This window comes from Sander vitreus, chromosome 16 (genome assembly GCF_031162955.1).
Source record: "Sander vitreus isolate 19-12246 chromosome 16, sanVit1, whole genome shotgun sequence".
Lineage (NCBI taxonomy): Eukaryota > Metazoa > Chordata > Actinopteri > Perciformes > Percidae > Sander > Sander vitreus.
In genome coordinates, this window is record NC_135870.1 from 15,948,049 (window position 1) to 15,965,077 (window position 17,029).

Genomic DNA, 17,029 nt, shown 5'->3' on the forward strand with positions numbered 1-17,029 from the left:
AAAGGGAGTAAGAAACCACAGAGATTTAAAAATAAATAAAAAGGTTCCACTGTGGAATTTAACAGTGCTTATCTCAAGACCCATATTTAGCCTAAATAACTAGAAATAGCAACTGCCAGCAGGTAACAAGATCAGGTGCATGAACTACTGTATAGGGATGGGCTAATTCATCTCTGATTTAAAAATGTTTGAACTTGACAAGGGTCTTAAATCTCAGTCTAGGATCAAGATAAACAAGTAAACGGTGGCAAATATTCAAAAGCCAGCAGTTTTGACTCATAACACTACCACATTTAAGTCCAAGACATGTGCTTAGCTTTTAATTTATTCAGCTATGGTAAGTTTGAAGTATGGAACTGCATGATCTGGATCTATGCCTTTTTAAAATATCAAAATCAGTCATCGGCATATTTCTGTTGAGTATGAATGTTACAAGCAATAATGTAGTTTAATGAGTCTGGGCCCTGGAGTTACGAGAACAGATTTCTCTGATTTGGGACGCTGGTGAGTTCAGGCTGTTGCATGTCAGTTGAATAGCAAATACAGTATGTAGTTCATGTTCAGACTGGCAATTGGTAAAAAGACATGTTAAACAGATGTTGATCCTGGTATAAAGGCTTGTTGGGAGAGGTTTCATCCCCTAGCACAGCCACATCCTCTGGCCTGATTTGACACACACACACACACACACACACACAGAGTGGGGGGACCTAACTACAAATCTCTCCAATCACACATAGTTTCATCTGCATGCCTTTCAACAAGGATTACTTCATGTACACAAGGTCTCTCTCTCTCTCTCTCTCTCTGGAGCTGCAGATAGTTTTGAGGCCTGCGGGGTCTGAGGTTGGTGCTCATCACACGATCAAATACACAACAGAGACTCAAGCCTGTCTGCCTAGCATTGATTTAAAATGTGTTTCCTGAACTAACAGTGCTGGAACACTGTGGTTCCTATAGTGGTGAGTGGGAGAGAAGAGGAGATGTTGCTGTAGCATTCAAACACTATTTGCTCATAGTTTCAGGGGATTTAAAAGTAAGTTCTGTTAGAATATGTTCAGAGTCGATATATGGGTGTAGGCTATGACCTCATCACTACCAGCAAACACACACCAAGCTCAGCACAGCATTGGGGACGCTGGATTGCTGTGTCCCAGCATGCAGCCAATTTCCAAACCAGGCACCTCCAGACATTGCAAGAAATATACCATCAAGTGAAATGAGCCCAAAGCTTAAACATTAGCATATAAACAACAGAGTATCAACAGTGCACTGACACTACAGTATGTGGTTAAAAGGTTGGAGTTGAATGCAGTAGAGTGCGGCAGCAGCATAAACCACAGAACAAGAGGTCAGCATGATGCAAGCAAGTAGACACATTTCTTCTGAAGTAAGATTCCACCAATGCTTAGCTGAGTGTTAACTGTGGAAAAAAATATGAATGTGAAGAAAAGTGAGTGTTGAGTGGGAGGGAAAAATGTGAAAAACCATTCTTGAAAACACACTGCTACATCCATAAAGTCAACATGGCATTGTTACCATAATGTCCATAACACTGAGCCAATAACCGCCCACAACAACAGCAACAATCTCTAGGCCAAGGCCAAAACCAATCCAGCCCCATTAAATTTATAATCAAATGTATTACTCAAACATGATGAGTATTCGTGACGTCAACTGCTTCAATGCACACACAAACAACAACCAAAAGAAAATTTAAACCACTACAACTTAAATTAATTCACATTAGTAGCATCTGCAGCAAGCAAGCAGAAGACAAGTGCACAAAGCAAACACCATGACAGCACAATTTACAAGTAGTAGTAACTTGGGTACTTAGCTAGTTGATGTGAAGCAATGTTGATGTTGGCATCTCATTCAGCAAAACGTCCTTTCGGGAGAGTAACTGCAGTCCCAAGCTAGCTAAAACAGCACAGGAAACTCCCTTTGCATTTCAAGCAGCATTTGAGGCCCACCTGACACCATACATTCTCACTTTGTTGTGGGGGACACATTATTTATCCGATAACTTTGGCGTCATGAAGCGATACAACACAAGCTAGCTTTTTATTGAATGCAACATTGCGCAGTTTCACCATATGTCAATGAGTTTCACGGCGGAGTAATTTGCTAGCAATACTGGCAATTTAGCAGCACCGGAAAGGCAGAAGAGTGGGCGGAGAAATGACGGTTTATTAACCGCCATTTTGCAACAAGGTGTGTGTTAGTTGCAGTTTTTTTATAAAGTTGGAGCCAGTACAATAGTCATAATAGGTCATTATAATCTTTTAGTTATAATACAGAGGGTGTTTTTGTTTGTTTGTTTTGTCCTTTGGTAGAACCCCACATGGCCTTAGGAAAGAGGGAACAATCTAAACGTGTTTGAAAACATATTTAACAATATTCGAAGCACCCCATATAGCAATGAGTCGGCGGTCCACCAAGGCGTAATCGCAAACACGTTTTCCGGCGCACCGCCGACGGCAGCCGCTTTTTAAAAGCGGCAGCCGCCTTCCTACCGCCTTTGTTCCGCGGGCCAACCGCCGTTCCGCCGCCGTTATGCCGCCGTTATACCGAAGGCGGCCCTTTCGCGGCCCGTCGGAGGCAAACGCTGTTTTCGAGCGATCTGCCGCCGCTTATTGTATATATATATATATTTAATATTTATAGCATGCAGTTTATCAAGAATAATGATTGATCAAACCAGACAAATTTCCATTTGGCGTTTTAATTCCACATTTCAAAGTGCAGTAACTGTCATTGAAACAAGATATGTGTCAGAAAAAAAATAGAAATATATATATATATATATATATATATATATATATATATATATATATATATATATATATACACACACACACACACACACACACACACACAAAAGAACATGCATGTTTCCAATTACATTTTGGTTAAAAAAAAACAGCCTTACAAGCAAATTATAACACTTACAATAATTGGTAATAATATAAAGAGGTCAGCTCTGGGATGAAAAGAATTACCAGTAAACATTATAACAAGTAATGAGGATATTTGGTACCAAAGAATGTGCAGGATACCAAATAAATCGAGGTAGGTATAACATCACATTTCAAGCCATTTCTAACAATAGGATAAGTGGTAATAATTTAGAGTAAAGCTCTGGAGTAGAATAGACCATTATACTGTGTTGCATGATAGACTGCAATGTACCTAGTATAGAAATATAGGCTGCCACACAATCTTATATGTATTTTAAGTGGTGGAAGTACATTTACTCAAGTAGCCTACTGTAGCCTACTTAAGTTAGAATTTTGAGTTACTTGTACTTAGGTATTTCCATTTATGGTACTTTATACTTCTATTCCACTACATTTCAGAGGTAAAAAGTACAGTAAAAAAAAGGTAGCTCCACCAACTACCATATTAAATAATGCATGTTAATAAAAATCCAACAGCGGCGTTACCAACTGGGCAAAGCTCCAGGGCCCCTCACCCTCAGGAACCCTAAAAACACCAGGTTCATTGTGTGTTAGTTGGTTTGTGATCATTTTTGTAATTAAAATTTGGTTTGGAAATATACAGTTGCCTATACCCCTAAAGCACAAGCATCTAAAAATGATATGGGCCTTAAGGCTGGTTCTGGAGTATTACCTGTTTTGTCTACCAGGGGCCCTGTTTTAAAATGAACATGCTGGTCAAGCAAGGGGACAATAATGCCCACAGATAATTTTAGCTACCTAACAGATTAATCAAATTAATTCAAATTCTACTTTTTATTAATAATCTGAACAATTAATCAACTGCTTATTTAGTTCTTACACGTTGGCTACATGCATGCTCACCGACCTTATCAAACATGGAATCCACAAAGTGTGTGTCATCATCAAATAGATTCAAAAACATTCACTCACCAAAACAGATTATCGTCGTAAATAATTAAATACCCTCCATGTCAAATTGCATGCAAGGCCAGGCAAAACAAATTGTGTTTGTTTTTTTCCAGGGAAGACAGACTATCCCAGTAGGGAGCAGGGATGGAGGCTTATTGTGGCTGGAACATGCTGGCTATCCTTCAGCACTCTGGGTAAATGCTGGCAGTGTGACAATAGACCATCTTGAGCTGAGGAGGCTGTCACCTCAGCACTTATCAGGATGTAAATCTTCATGCTCTCTCTCTCTCTCTTAGACACATACACACACACACACACACACACACACACACACAAGAAGGTAACAATTCGGACAGCACACAAAATAAGTGATAGCCCATTCTTTTTCACTATCTCCACATCTGGCCTCTGCTGTGGGAGTGACAGTTCTCTTTAGATATCATCCAGCCTGAGAGCAGATAACAGCCTGTCTGAGTGCTACTTGTTACAGGATGAAGACACCCTCATCACACACACATGCAATCCCCATCTTCATAAATCTATGGTCTAATCTACTCCATCTCTGTAGGCACCACTCCCCTTCTAAGTACCTCCAGTTCACTCTCCGCTGATGAATAGCAATCAAGTGCCGCTTGTAGGTGAAAATATTACACAAACTGATATTTACATTTCAGTCATCATCACAACCCTCATGACAAACTCATGCGATCCCATTCTGTTGCACAGGGACACTTTGAGGTTGCAGAGGTGGCTTTCCTAACCAGCGTGTGTACCTTCTTCCCACTATCCCTCATCAAGGCAGAGCTATTATGTTCATCTCATAGCTTCATTTTTGGAATAGAAGACATGCTCATTGCATGACACTGGTGGCAGGACAGCAAAAAGAAACCACTTCCTAGCTGCATTTCAATGGCTTATCGTGACTTCTTTTAAGTAGTTATACTGTTATCTTGAGGTCTTCAGCTGCATTTAATTTCCATCCAATCAAAGTGCTGATTGCCAGATTCTGATATAGCTAAAATTATTTTGCACAAAGTGTTTACATTATTTGGTGTACCCTCTGTGACGCAGCACTGCACAGATGAAGTATGTGTGCGAGTGTGGATACAACTCCTTCCCCTCATGATCCTCGATCCAGGTAATTGCTAAAGGTATTTGAGTTTTCAACCCTGCCGGTCTTACCATCAAAGCTGTGGTAGACCTCAGAGAAATCCTTGCAGATCCACTTGTTTATTATCAGGAAATTCAATTGCACCTTTAAGAGTGTGTCAGGGAAGGAATGACACACTCAGGCAACATCTAGTGTAAATACAAGTTTATTAGGGATGAAAATGTTTCATGAGAAACAACAGGGAAAAACATTCACAGTACATTTCATCATTTCATCGCCCTAACATGGTGCACTGAAACACTGTCAACTTCAAAAACCCCATTGTTGCTCTGCACAAACATGGTGCCTCTTTACAAAAATACTTTCCTTAAGAAGGCGAAAAAAGATAAGGGGCACATTAGCAAAACTATTAATATTCTTTATCTCCCTTAATTTGATCAATACCTCAAAAACAGCAACAAGCCACAAATGTTAAGCAAACATTTCAATCTAATAGTCCCTAATGACTGCAATTGTGTAAATTGACGTGGAAGAACAATAACTCCTCTTGAGCACCAATGACATCTGCAGCTCTACACTTGCATAACATACAGTCAACTAGCCAGCGGCAAACTGAGGTCTAATGGTTAAAAAACACAATGTGAACACAAAACAGAAGGCAATTGGTCAGGTTTAGGATTAATGAGAGCTGACTGATGGTCTGTTAGACATCCTGTGGTCATTTCAGTCAAGGGTTATTGGTCAGATGAGGGTCCTCTGGAAAGTTATTGGTCGTTATATGGAGAGGTAGGATAGTTGTCATGGTCAATGTATTCGGTCCAAGGACAAAACTATAACAACTAACTTCTTACAGTACTTATTATAGATTTTAAAAGTAATGAAAACTGCTGCCCTGTCACCTCGTGACCTATTGTTCCTCAAACCTGGTACCAGGAAAACTTCTTACTAATTCTAAATCTACTGTATCAGGACCATCAAAACTGTGGAAGGTGAAGTGATTAACAGGATGGCAGCAATCCAACCTTAGTCAAAAATTAAAACCCGATGGACTAGGTTTCTGGTGATATAGTTATTGGTTAGTTAGGTGTAGAGTGGGAGCTACTGTCATTTTGTCAGTGATCTTTCAAGAATTACTTTCAATAATTAAGCGGTTTAACAGCAACCAGTCCATCTATATTTGTGCCCAATCTATCCAGATTGAGTTTAAAAGGGGAAGTTTTGGCACAAGTTTATGTTTATGGCAAAGGAAAAAAAGGGACAAGATTCATTTAGAAATGGATAATAATAACGTTGAACAATTCATGTATTCTGAATGTCATGACTAATTGAATGCAATGTTGCTTTAGACTCTTTACAAAACAGCTAGGTTAACATCTGGCCCTAGTTTACAAACAGTGATCCTTAATTTCCCTCTAGAAAAATAATGAGGACTCACATATTGGAGTGGATGGAGCCACATTCACTTAAAAAAGAAAGAAAAAAAACCACACTCCTTTACCGCAAAGACCAAAGGCTAGTCTCAGAGCACATGTACTGTAGCATCAGTACCACACAGGATGATGTGATGCACCTGGTTCAAAAACATCATAAAATCCATTCAGCTATCAGAGTGTCTGTTTGTGGGAGTAGTTACAGTCTTTACTAGCATTACATGACAGCTGTGGTCTCACACTTAAAAATAAAAAGCTAAGATCCATTTGGTTGATTGCCTTAAATGCTTGATAGACAAGGTTTGAATGGATCTTTAATGTTTTTGGATCCATGTGTGATTGCTGCACTAGAGGCATAGGTGGAGGTCACGAGTGAAAAGAAAAAAAGAAAATAGCTAGAGAAAAACTAGATTTCTAGATTTCTATAGTCAGCTATAGCTTCTAGAATGAGATTTTCTAGGTTTATAATAGTAATTAGACCGATACAAAAATCTCTCAATACCGTAAAAACGGGAACTGAAAGAACTTTACAAAAATGGTGCACTATCCTGCTTTTTTTCTTCTTACTTGTACAGAAAAATAAGGTGCAACATTAGCATTTGGGCGATTAAATCTATCAAAGGGAACAGCAAATTACCTTATAATAATAAAAGGAATCTCTGGAGAAAACGTTGGGGAAAACACCTAACAGTGTGGAAAAACATGAGTGCTTTAGTCTCATATCTCTTTCTTCTGGTTTTCACCTTTATAGCTCAGCTTTTGTTTCTTTTTAATTCCAATTCATCTCAAATTTTCTTTCAACTATTGACTATTTCCTAAAATATCTTAATAGAGAATTTTACAACAACATAATGCATCTACATTTCATTGTTGTTTTACATTAATATAGGTGTCTATAATGAAGATGACACTGTCGGTTGCTGCCCAGATTACACAGACCACATACATTTGTTGACATACCCTTCATTTATTATCTAGAAATAAAAGACATGCCTGTAAATCTGGATCTAACTACATCACTACAGTGGAAGCACTAATAGAAGAACTACAATATCTGCATTGCTTGGATCCTACTGCACAAGGGCTTTTTTTTTTTAAATTTAATTTGTATTTCTTTTATTCATAGATGATAGGAAGGGTGTGCCAAAAACATTTTGAAATCAGCTTTACTTAATTGGCTGAGTCACAATCGGACAAAGATCATCTTAATGTGGAGATATTTTTGGAAAAACTTTCATTGTCTTCGACCTTCCTCGCTCCATGTGTGCTCTAAGTGGAGGTGTCCGCCTTACTGGCTCTGGGACTCGCGGACCTTGGCTTGCAGGGCATCACAAGTCTTCTTGGCGTCGCCTAGCAACATCGCAGTGTTGGGCTTGTAGAAGATGGGGTTGTCAACAGCTGCGTATCCCACACCCAGAGAACGTTTCATTACAACCACCTGGAGTGGGAGGAAATACACACACACACACACACACACACACACACACACACACACACACACACACATTAGCCTCTAATTGGACAATTAGATGTAAAAATACTGAAGAAGCTTTTAAAAATAATTTTAAAATTCTGTTTCAAGCTATGCCAACTTTTCTGAAGTAAAACCAGAAATTCACCCTCATCCCTGGCATTCTCTCCTTCTCAACAACCTCTGTCTATTGACCATGGATCTAGAAATAATGCTGGGATGTTTGCAATTTAACAGCTGCTGTATTAACACATTTACATTGATTAAATAAAAAAATAAAAAATACTGAGCATCAATCAATTAAATTTAATTTAATTGATTAAATTAAATTTAATCAATTAAATTAAATTAGGTTTAATTAAACCTAATTAAATTATAACCTGAAACTCCTTCATAGTTTGTTTTGGACAACATGAATTCAATAAAGATGTTTGATTTCAACAAAAGTCCAAAGTTGTGTATAAAAAAAGTAGTTTGTGTCATGACTCATGTATGCATAACTGGGCACTTAGGAATGACTGTTTAAAAGCATTCGTGTGATTTTTTGTAAAACCCAAATTTTAGTCCTTGTGCGTTTTTATCTGTGCACCTGTAAGTGTGTGTGTGTGTGCATCCACATGAGTGTGTGTGGTTAGGTAGAATGTCCTCTTTGATTTCCCTGGGGGAAAGTGTGTGGAAACAAGTGGGAGCGCTGTATAAATCCCAGATCTCGGAGCGGTGCCAGTGGGATGCTCCGAATGTCGTCATTCCACAGCGACACAGCCACCACTAATGGGATCAGGATGGGACTGCACCTGGAACTGGAAAAATCTGTGTCTATGTATGCGAGCCTGAGTGTGTTTGAGTATGTACTTCTTTAGGTTTGTGTGCGTGTCTTCAAATGGAGGCCCCTCTACGGGTGTGGACTCCAACATTCAGTTGTGGCGATAAAAAGCAGGCCAGTTGTAAAATCTTCCATTCCTCTCCATCTTTTTGGGCTTTAGGACAACATCATTATCACACATGCATGTACCAGATGTCTCACCTGCTTAGACTTCCAGACCTCCAGAACAGGCATACCAGCAATGATAGAGTTAGGATCTTCCTGGGAGGCTGAGTTCACTGTGTCATTGGCACCGATCACCAGGACCAGGTCGGTTTCTGATTGGACACCCAACACATTTAAATCAGATAACAATGCTTTTACCTCATCTTTACGGGATTTATTAGTTTTGGCCTTTGACTCCATGACGTTATATCTTATCCAATCTTTCGCTTATCAACTCAAATTATATCACTTTAGTCTTGTTGTCACTGTCAGGTTACCAGGCAACCAGCGGAGACTCCAGGAAGTCCTAGCCAAGAAATAATTCCACAACCTAATTCCCCATAAAACCACAACTTGTCATTTTGATACTTTGATTTGAGTACAGCTTGAACAAATGATATATAATGTATTCATTTGTGAGCTTTAGCAATGCTGGTCAGCACATTGTTTTTTTTGTTTTTTTTGGACTGAGAGGACTAGCCGTTGTCTCTAGCTGCCAGTCTTTATACTGAGCAGATCACAATCTTGTCATCTAACTCTCGGCAAGAAAGCGAATAAGTCCATTTCCTAAAATGTCAAACTATTCTCTTAAAAAAGGTATACTATGTAACATTTCCACATTAAAAGGTTCTAAAAACGACTAGAACTATGTTATTTATTATTATAATATATCAAATTGTAATTATCCCAAATGTTTTCAACAATGTTAAAACCCAGAGAAGTCTGTAATTTGAATTTAGGTAACGGCCCATTTCTATTACATTTGGTTAGTGTTATCAGAGAAACAAGCTGAGAGAATGTAAGCGGCAGCTTGGCTTCCAGCCCCTCCGCCGACAAGCCAAACAGTGTCGGAGAAACACTGATTTTTAACGTGAAACTGCTTTATTCAGTATTTTTTTTACCAGTTTTTATAACCTGGTCCTTTGGTTTTGGAGAGGAGGGGACCACATTTGGCTCCTGGCAAAAACCTCATGAACAATGAATACTCAAGGAATTCTAACCGGGAGAAGCTGACTGCAATGACGACAATGGTGGTGAAGACAACAAATCCCAGATCCCAGATCCCAAGCTACTTCACAACATCACCAATCTGCGTCTTTTCTTATTGTTTTGATTGAGAGACCCCTAGCGGCAGATAAATGACATATTGTACGTTTAACTTCACTCTCTAAAAAGCTGAAGCAAAATCAAACATGTTGGGTCCCAGTAATTCTGGATGAATCAGTCAAGAAATTGATGGCAGGTACAGTATGTAAAAGACAAGAGAGGACTGGATCTTACCGGCAAAGTCTTCATTAATTTCCTCCATTTCCAGGACAATATCATATGGGACACCCGCTTCAGCCAACAGCACATTGAGCTGACCAGGCATACGGCCAGCCACAGGGTGAATACCAAACCTGTAAAAACAACATTTAATGAGTACTTTAACACGGTCCCTCCTCTAATCATGGAGAGGGGAGATCGGATCAAAATGAATGGAGTCGGGCAGAGAAAGAGACAATAAGATGGAGATTTTTCACAAGTGGAGTTGAGAGACGTTGTGTGATTATAGTCTGGTTACTCACACACTTCCTATTGCACTCCTTGACTATGTATTATTTGTTGAGTGTGTACGCATGTGTGTGACTGGATATACAAAGCTCTCAAACTCAATTAGCCATGTCATGTAATCAGGGTAGGAAATTACCACCAGCCACTGAATTCTGGTGGCTGGCTCTCTCTGACCGATTTGGAGATTTATTTTCTGTTATGTTGGACGAGTTTAGGCTGATTCAGAGTGAAAATGGTCTGTCGGTTCTGGGCCTTATTAGTGACTGTGGCTGCCGATTGAAAAAGTCCTTTTCTGCCCTTCATGTAAATCCATACCATTTACATGCATTAGAGGACAGTGGGAAGTTGCTTTGATCTTGGAGAGGGCAGCGGAAGTGTGTTGTGCTTCCGAACCTCATACGGTCAATAAACTGTAGTGTGTAAGGAAGAGAGTAAAACAGCATATGGTTCATTCAGACGGAGATAGATAGATAGATGCATTAAAATACAGAACAGAGAAAAATTGGAGAGAAAGAGTAAGAAATCAGGGTGAAGAGTTGATTTTCTGACCACCCACTTTCCTCTAATCAAGTACAAATGCTCTAAGTAGCAGCAGCTGCAACAGCCAGGATCAAACGACTGAGGCAGCACAATTACACAAGCTTCCGCTGTACCTTGTCCTTCCTCTACTCTCTTTCGCATTTCCCTTTTTTTTGTTCTTTCTCCACAAACAGGTCTCTTCCTATCTGTCCCATCTTCTTGTCATCAAGCCCAAAACCACTTCTTCTTCTTCCTTCATGGCTCAGCTTATATCTTGTAGTGGGTAAAAATGTGACTTTATTTCCTCCTCTTCTTAATCTACATGTACATCCATCTATACTGTATTATCTATCTACATATATAACTATCTAGCTATTCATCTGTAGAAATTACAGTTGACTGCTTATGAACACGCCTTGTACTACTTGTATTTCACAACTCTGTTTGCCTGAGAAACAGTAGTTACTGTAGTTTATCCCATGGACTGGGTGAATACTCAATTCTGATTGGCTGCAGTGTGTCCCTAAAAAAGTGTCATAGGACACCTACTAAAGGAGTTCAGGTGAAACGGACTATTTACCGTTCTAAATAATGCGTTACATTAAAAGAAAAAGAAAATGTAAATCTGATTTCCAACACTGTGTGGTGCTTCAGTGCAGTGTTGCCAACTTAGTGACTTTGTCGCTAGATTTAGTGACTTTTCAGACCCCCTAAGTAGCTTTTTTTTACCTGACTTTCTTGCCAGCATCTTTAAGCATTTTCACCAACTCAGCGATGGGGTACTGGGCCTTTGCAGCACAGAGTCCATAACCTGAAAGATTAAAACAACAGGTAAGAATTAGCGCCACGATTTACCTGTCCAAGACACATTTGTGATATCTGAGACAAAAACTCATGTTGTTACAGATACATTTTCTGATTTTATAGTAGTAAAATTATGATAGTAAACTATATATCTTCTAAGTCTTGTGAATATGTCACTCTCAGCTCTGGGAAATTGTGATGGGCATTTTTTGCTACATTTGACTGACAAAACGATTTATTGATTAATTGAGAAAATAATCTGAAGACTAGCTAATCGATAATAAAAATAATACCTTTAACTTTACCTAACCTTTACCAACCCAGAAATGGTGTAATATGCTCAACAGCACATAAAACAATGACAAGTATTAACCAAAAGTTACTATGCTAACAGCAACAACGCTAGTATTCGGGGCACAGGGAAAGTAAAAAAAATCCCTTATTATACCACTAAAAAGGCTCAAAATATCACCACACTTCTACGGTAGCATAATGAGGGTCCCTAAATGTTAACCGAAGCATTGAGAACATTGTAAGTGTACAAAAAAAGATAGATTATAAAGACAGTCGCGTTCTCGTATACAGGCGGCCGCCGTCTTGGGAGCTACGGTCTTTCTAAACTATCTTTTTAATAAACTGTCTGTACACTTACAATGTTCTCAACGCTTCGGTTAACATTTACGGACCCTCATTATGCTACCGTTGAAGTGTGGTGATATTTTGAGCCTTTTTAGTGGTATAATAAGCAATTTGTTTTTACTTTACCTGTGCCCCGAATACTAGCTAATCAGCGATCCGCGCTAGCTTGTTTCAAGCTACAAACACATTCGATTAGCATGAAAACATGTCCCAGAGAACGGCCGAGTGGGTACACGTCTGTTATTAACCCCGAGGTTCGTTGTGCGCCAGAATTGTCCTTTAAGGAAAGATTTACCATACTGAGGTGCCCTTAAGTAAAACATTATACATGCTCTGCACTGAGGCTGACCGCCCCTTACTGCAACTTTATTATGGTTTAATGACTATGTTATCGATGCTGTAAGAGTTCCAGATGATGGATTGAACGATAAATAAGACCAAAAAGTACTTCTCAAATATATATGTATTTCAACTAACCACTTTCTCTTACTGTGATACTTTAAATCATAATATTAACATTCAGATTACATTCAGCCTTTTAGAAGGGAACTGGCATTGAATTCTATACACAGTATATGCTTTTTTTCTCCAAGCCTCAGACTTCTTTCATGTTTAATATTGCTAGTGTGTGGGACTTGATTTTTATCAGAGCGTCACACACACAAACACACGTCAAACGGTCCAGTGGTGTTTACTAGCCTTGTCACAACAAACAGTCAGGATCTATCTTGTTACATCCCACCAGTCAAAATGACAAGGTTTCAAACTCAGCATAAAGAAAGGAGGAAAAAAAAACTCTACAAGAAACATTGTTGACTGTCTGCAGTGCAGCTTAAAAATGTAATGGTTTTCACCTTTTTTTTCCTCTCCATCACAGTTATTTCATTACTCGTGCTTCAAATATTCTCTCTGGAGTTTCTCCTGTAAGAAAAACAAGTGGACCTAGGGCATGCGGACATGGGCCAGACGAAGCCAGGAAAACACTTATGTTTATCAGGCAAAGTCTTAACCGTTTCCACAGATGTCAATCAGGCAAAGTGACTGTGACGGCTCCAATTAGGGAGACTGGTCAAAATGGAAAACAAGGGGGCTGACTGAAAGCCTGCGCTGGGTAACAATACTAGTCTGACTGCTCACTACAAGGGCGGAGAGAAGAACCATGCATTTATATGGTATGTGTTCTTAAGTCGATGTCGTTAGCAACAAATACCTGTATACATCAGCTGATGTGATGTGTTAACTTTTAATACATATACTTGTTATGTCACTTTATTGATGTCTGTACAAGAGCATATAAACTTTGCACTAATGTTTGATACAAATGTTGCAACTGCCGAGAGAATTAACAATGTACTGACAGATGTCTTTCAAATCTCTCAATTCATAAAATTACTTTGACTGGTTCTATTATGATTTGTTTCTACTTATTCTTAACCTCATATTTCACTGGTTCATGTTTTTCTATAATCCTCCAAAGAAATGTCTGGCATGTTAATATTGGTCTTGGTGGGGTGGTGTTTGTAGAACATTTTGAAAAAAGGCTAAAAAAGAAAATCATTTTATTTCCGCTCTATCATTTCTTCCACTCCTTCCAACTCAAAATGTCTTTGGTCTGTTTTTGGTTTCAGCTGTCAGACGTGTTCCTCTTTGTCTTCTGTTGGTCTCAAAAAAGGAAAAAAAATGTTTTTTTTGGATGCTGCTACATGGATCACTTATTTTCCACTTGTATTCTCTTCTCAACCATGTGACCACTTTAATCTCTCTAATAAATTAATAAATATCTGTATGTATGTGTGTGTGTGTGTGTGTGTGTGTGTGTCTGTCTGTCTTTGAAATATCTCATAAACCGTTTATTCAATCTACTTCCACTTGGTTTCCTGGGTAGCCAAAGAACTTGGGGTTTGGAATTTGGAGCAGTTTGAACAGCGTTGGATATTGGATAATAATAAACTGTGAATTAAACTACATGACTGCACAATAAAGGTTGAGAAAAAACGGTTCTGGAGAAAGCTACAAGCAACAATACCACAGGCCAAGCAATCGGGCCGTTCCAAACAAGCGCAATTTGAACGGGCACTGTACTAGTTCTTGTAAATTGCAGAGGCTTCCTCTCAAGAGTTCGTTTTTGTATATAAGCACTCAGCACTGTGACTGGAATCACCAATTTGCAGGCTGGATGCCTTTAGTCTGTGTTTACATGTACCCACGTGAGTAAAACAAATCTTTGGAACTTGGACCAGTCTGGCGAGAGGACTGACATGTCACCGGGCCACACAATGATGGTTTGAAGACAGCACCACCAAGGACCATCATAATAGTCCAAGTGGCAGGTTCAGACACGTATTTAAAGTAAAATATTGAAAACATGTAAAAAGAAGAAAAGCTTGTACCTGGAACAAAGTTAGGACCCGTGCTTTAACCCCGAAAAAGGAACTAGAAGCCCATTTTGTACGTAATATTTGAATTGTCAACATAAACCAAGCATACCCTCATTCCATCTCATTTTCCCTTGACCTTGCACATATACGCTGCACTGTAGAATGTCTATTTACCTGGGACTGACGACCACACAGAAACCTAAGAGTGTGTGTGTGTGTGTGTGTGTGTGTGTGTGTGTGTGACCACTCTACCATGACTTGTCAATTAGCCTAGCAAAATGGTGATGCAACATAGGTCAAGAAAGGGTTAAATAAACAGAACACACACTTCGCTTATGCTGAAAAAAAAAAAGACTGGCAAAGTCAAAGTACCATGTTTTTCCACTCACATACAAGCCCTCTGAAGTGTGTGTTCTTGTATTTGTGTGTATTTTGTGTTCTTACCTGGAGTGATGATTATGCTCTGGGCATCTTTAATCATGTCGACGGTCTGATCCACGTTGACCTCCGTGTGTGTCCCCGTGATCTCCATGGGCTTTCCTGTACCGGTGGAAGACGTGCCGTAACCTCCCAAGATCACGTTAGCCAGTGAACGGTTCATGGCCTGAGAGGGAAGAAACATATTCTGGATTTCTTTTTGTTTTTATGATTATATTACCTTTCGTTTTTACGTCATTGACTGCGTACAGCAAAACACAGCAATCAGAGGAAATTTAAAAGGGAAAATTCCTAAAAACACACATTTGTGACCTGAGATTTTAATTATAACAGATACTCTACAGTGGTAAAGTTAGAGTCCCTCCTGGTGGACAGGAGAGGAACAACCACATGAAACTGTCCTGATCTACAAAACGCATCAATTGACAGCAGTTTTGCAGAGATTCGGGGCAGCGGCAGTACAATGCATGTTTTTTTAAACTTGCGCTCCACTTACCACACACATAATATATGACAAAATGGCTCCGGAGGAGCCAATGAGAGCTCCGACAATGGTCAGCAGGTTGTTATTGAGCAGGAAGCCCTCAGCACACAGGGCCCAGCCCGAGTAACTGTTCAGTACGGTGATTACCACCGGCATGTCAGCGCCCCCAATAGCAGCTGTCAAGGTTACACCCTAAAGACGAGAAGAAGAAAACAGGAGAGGCGTTTCATCCACTGCTGTAATCAGATTATCTGTTTAATACAGTGAACGCCACAGCAAAAAAGATCTCTCCCTCCATAACAACTGGAACTTGCTAGCTTAGTGATGTACTGATTTTATTTTTATTTTTTTAAACACAACAATTTTTTTTCCACATGAGGAAAAAACAGCCTTTCCAGCTTCACTTACATTTTTCACAATCAAATTCACTTGTTCTCCATCGCTCTATCATCTGTGCAGGTTTTGTTTAACAAGGGCCAACTGTAGTTATCAAAGCAGCAGTGGTATCCAGGTGCACATCATAGATTGTTCTAGTTGACATACTGTAGCTTTATTTTTAGGAACTTGAGCAAGTGAAAGAACAGACTAACACGCACAAGAGATGATACATTATACTGTACTTTAAAGACTGATTAGAGATCAACTGAAATGATATTCTGCTAACCTCTCTAGGGATGCACTGATCACTTTTTCTGGGACTGACTCCAGTTGCTGATTTTCCAAGCAACACATGTACATATGCAAAGCAAGCAAAAAAATGAAATTGTAACACGTCACTTTTTTTCATCTTCTTTTTACAGTAGTTACATTAGTGTGTGCGTTCCGTTTGCTCTGCCTGGATTCACCTGATTAGAATCTATTTTCGGAATTGGAGATAAACTACCAAGGCCTATCAAGACTACAGTATATCTAATATATCAGTATATCTAATAAATTTTTTCTAGATTAAAAAAATTGCCAAAAAACGTATCACATTTATGTTGTTTTTGCTTCTCATCAAACAGTAAAAACTGATGTGTGAATCACTGATGGCCTGCCCTGATTGTGAAAGTAAACTTTCATGAAACATGTTTTGTCATTATTTAAGTTCTGATTACGATGACTCTGCAGCGATGGTCGGGGCCGAGCATTTTGAGGAGGAAAAGGAAAAAGTGGTGGATGGAGAAGAGAAAGAGGAGAAAAGTGGCAATCAGAGACATTCCTGTTCATCCCGTTGATTATGCCCAAGGAACAGGGCGACTGTTTAAGTGAGGGTTGGTGAGTGGTGCCTACAACACATTCTCACTCTCACTCACTTGG

The 17,029-nt window shown here is 39.3% G+C and overlaps 1 protein-coding gene across 1 annotated transcript in view; it reads right to left on the minus strand.

Annotated features, from left to right (window-relative positions):
• Nucleotides 1–5,173: 5,173 nt before the first annotated feature.
• Nucleotides 5,174–17,029, minus strand: part of nnt (nicotinamide nucleotide transhydrogenase) — a 35,664-nt gene continuing 23,808 nt past the window's right edge. The window contains exons 17-22 of the mRNA XM_078270977.1: nt 15,743–15,922; nt 15,253–15,412; nt 11,717–11,798; nt 10,196–10,314; nt 8,912–9,027; nt 5,174–7,854 (exon numbers count right to left, since the gene is read on the minus strand). Of these exons, the coding sequence (XP_078127103.1) occupies nt 7,705–7,854; nt 8,912–9,027; nt 10,196–10,314; nt 11,717–11,798; nt 15,253–15,412; nt 15,743–15,922 (807 nt within the window). The 3' untranslated portion in view covers nt 5,174–7,704. The remainder of the gene's footprint in view (nt 7,855–8,911; nt 9,028–10,195; nt 10,315–11,716; nt 11,799–15,252; nt 15,413–15,742; nt 15,923–17,029) is intronic.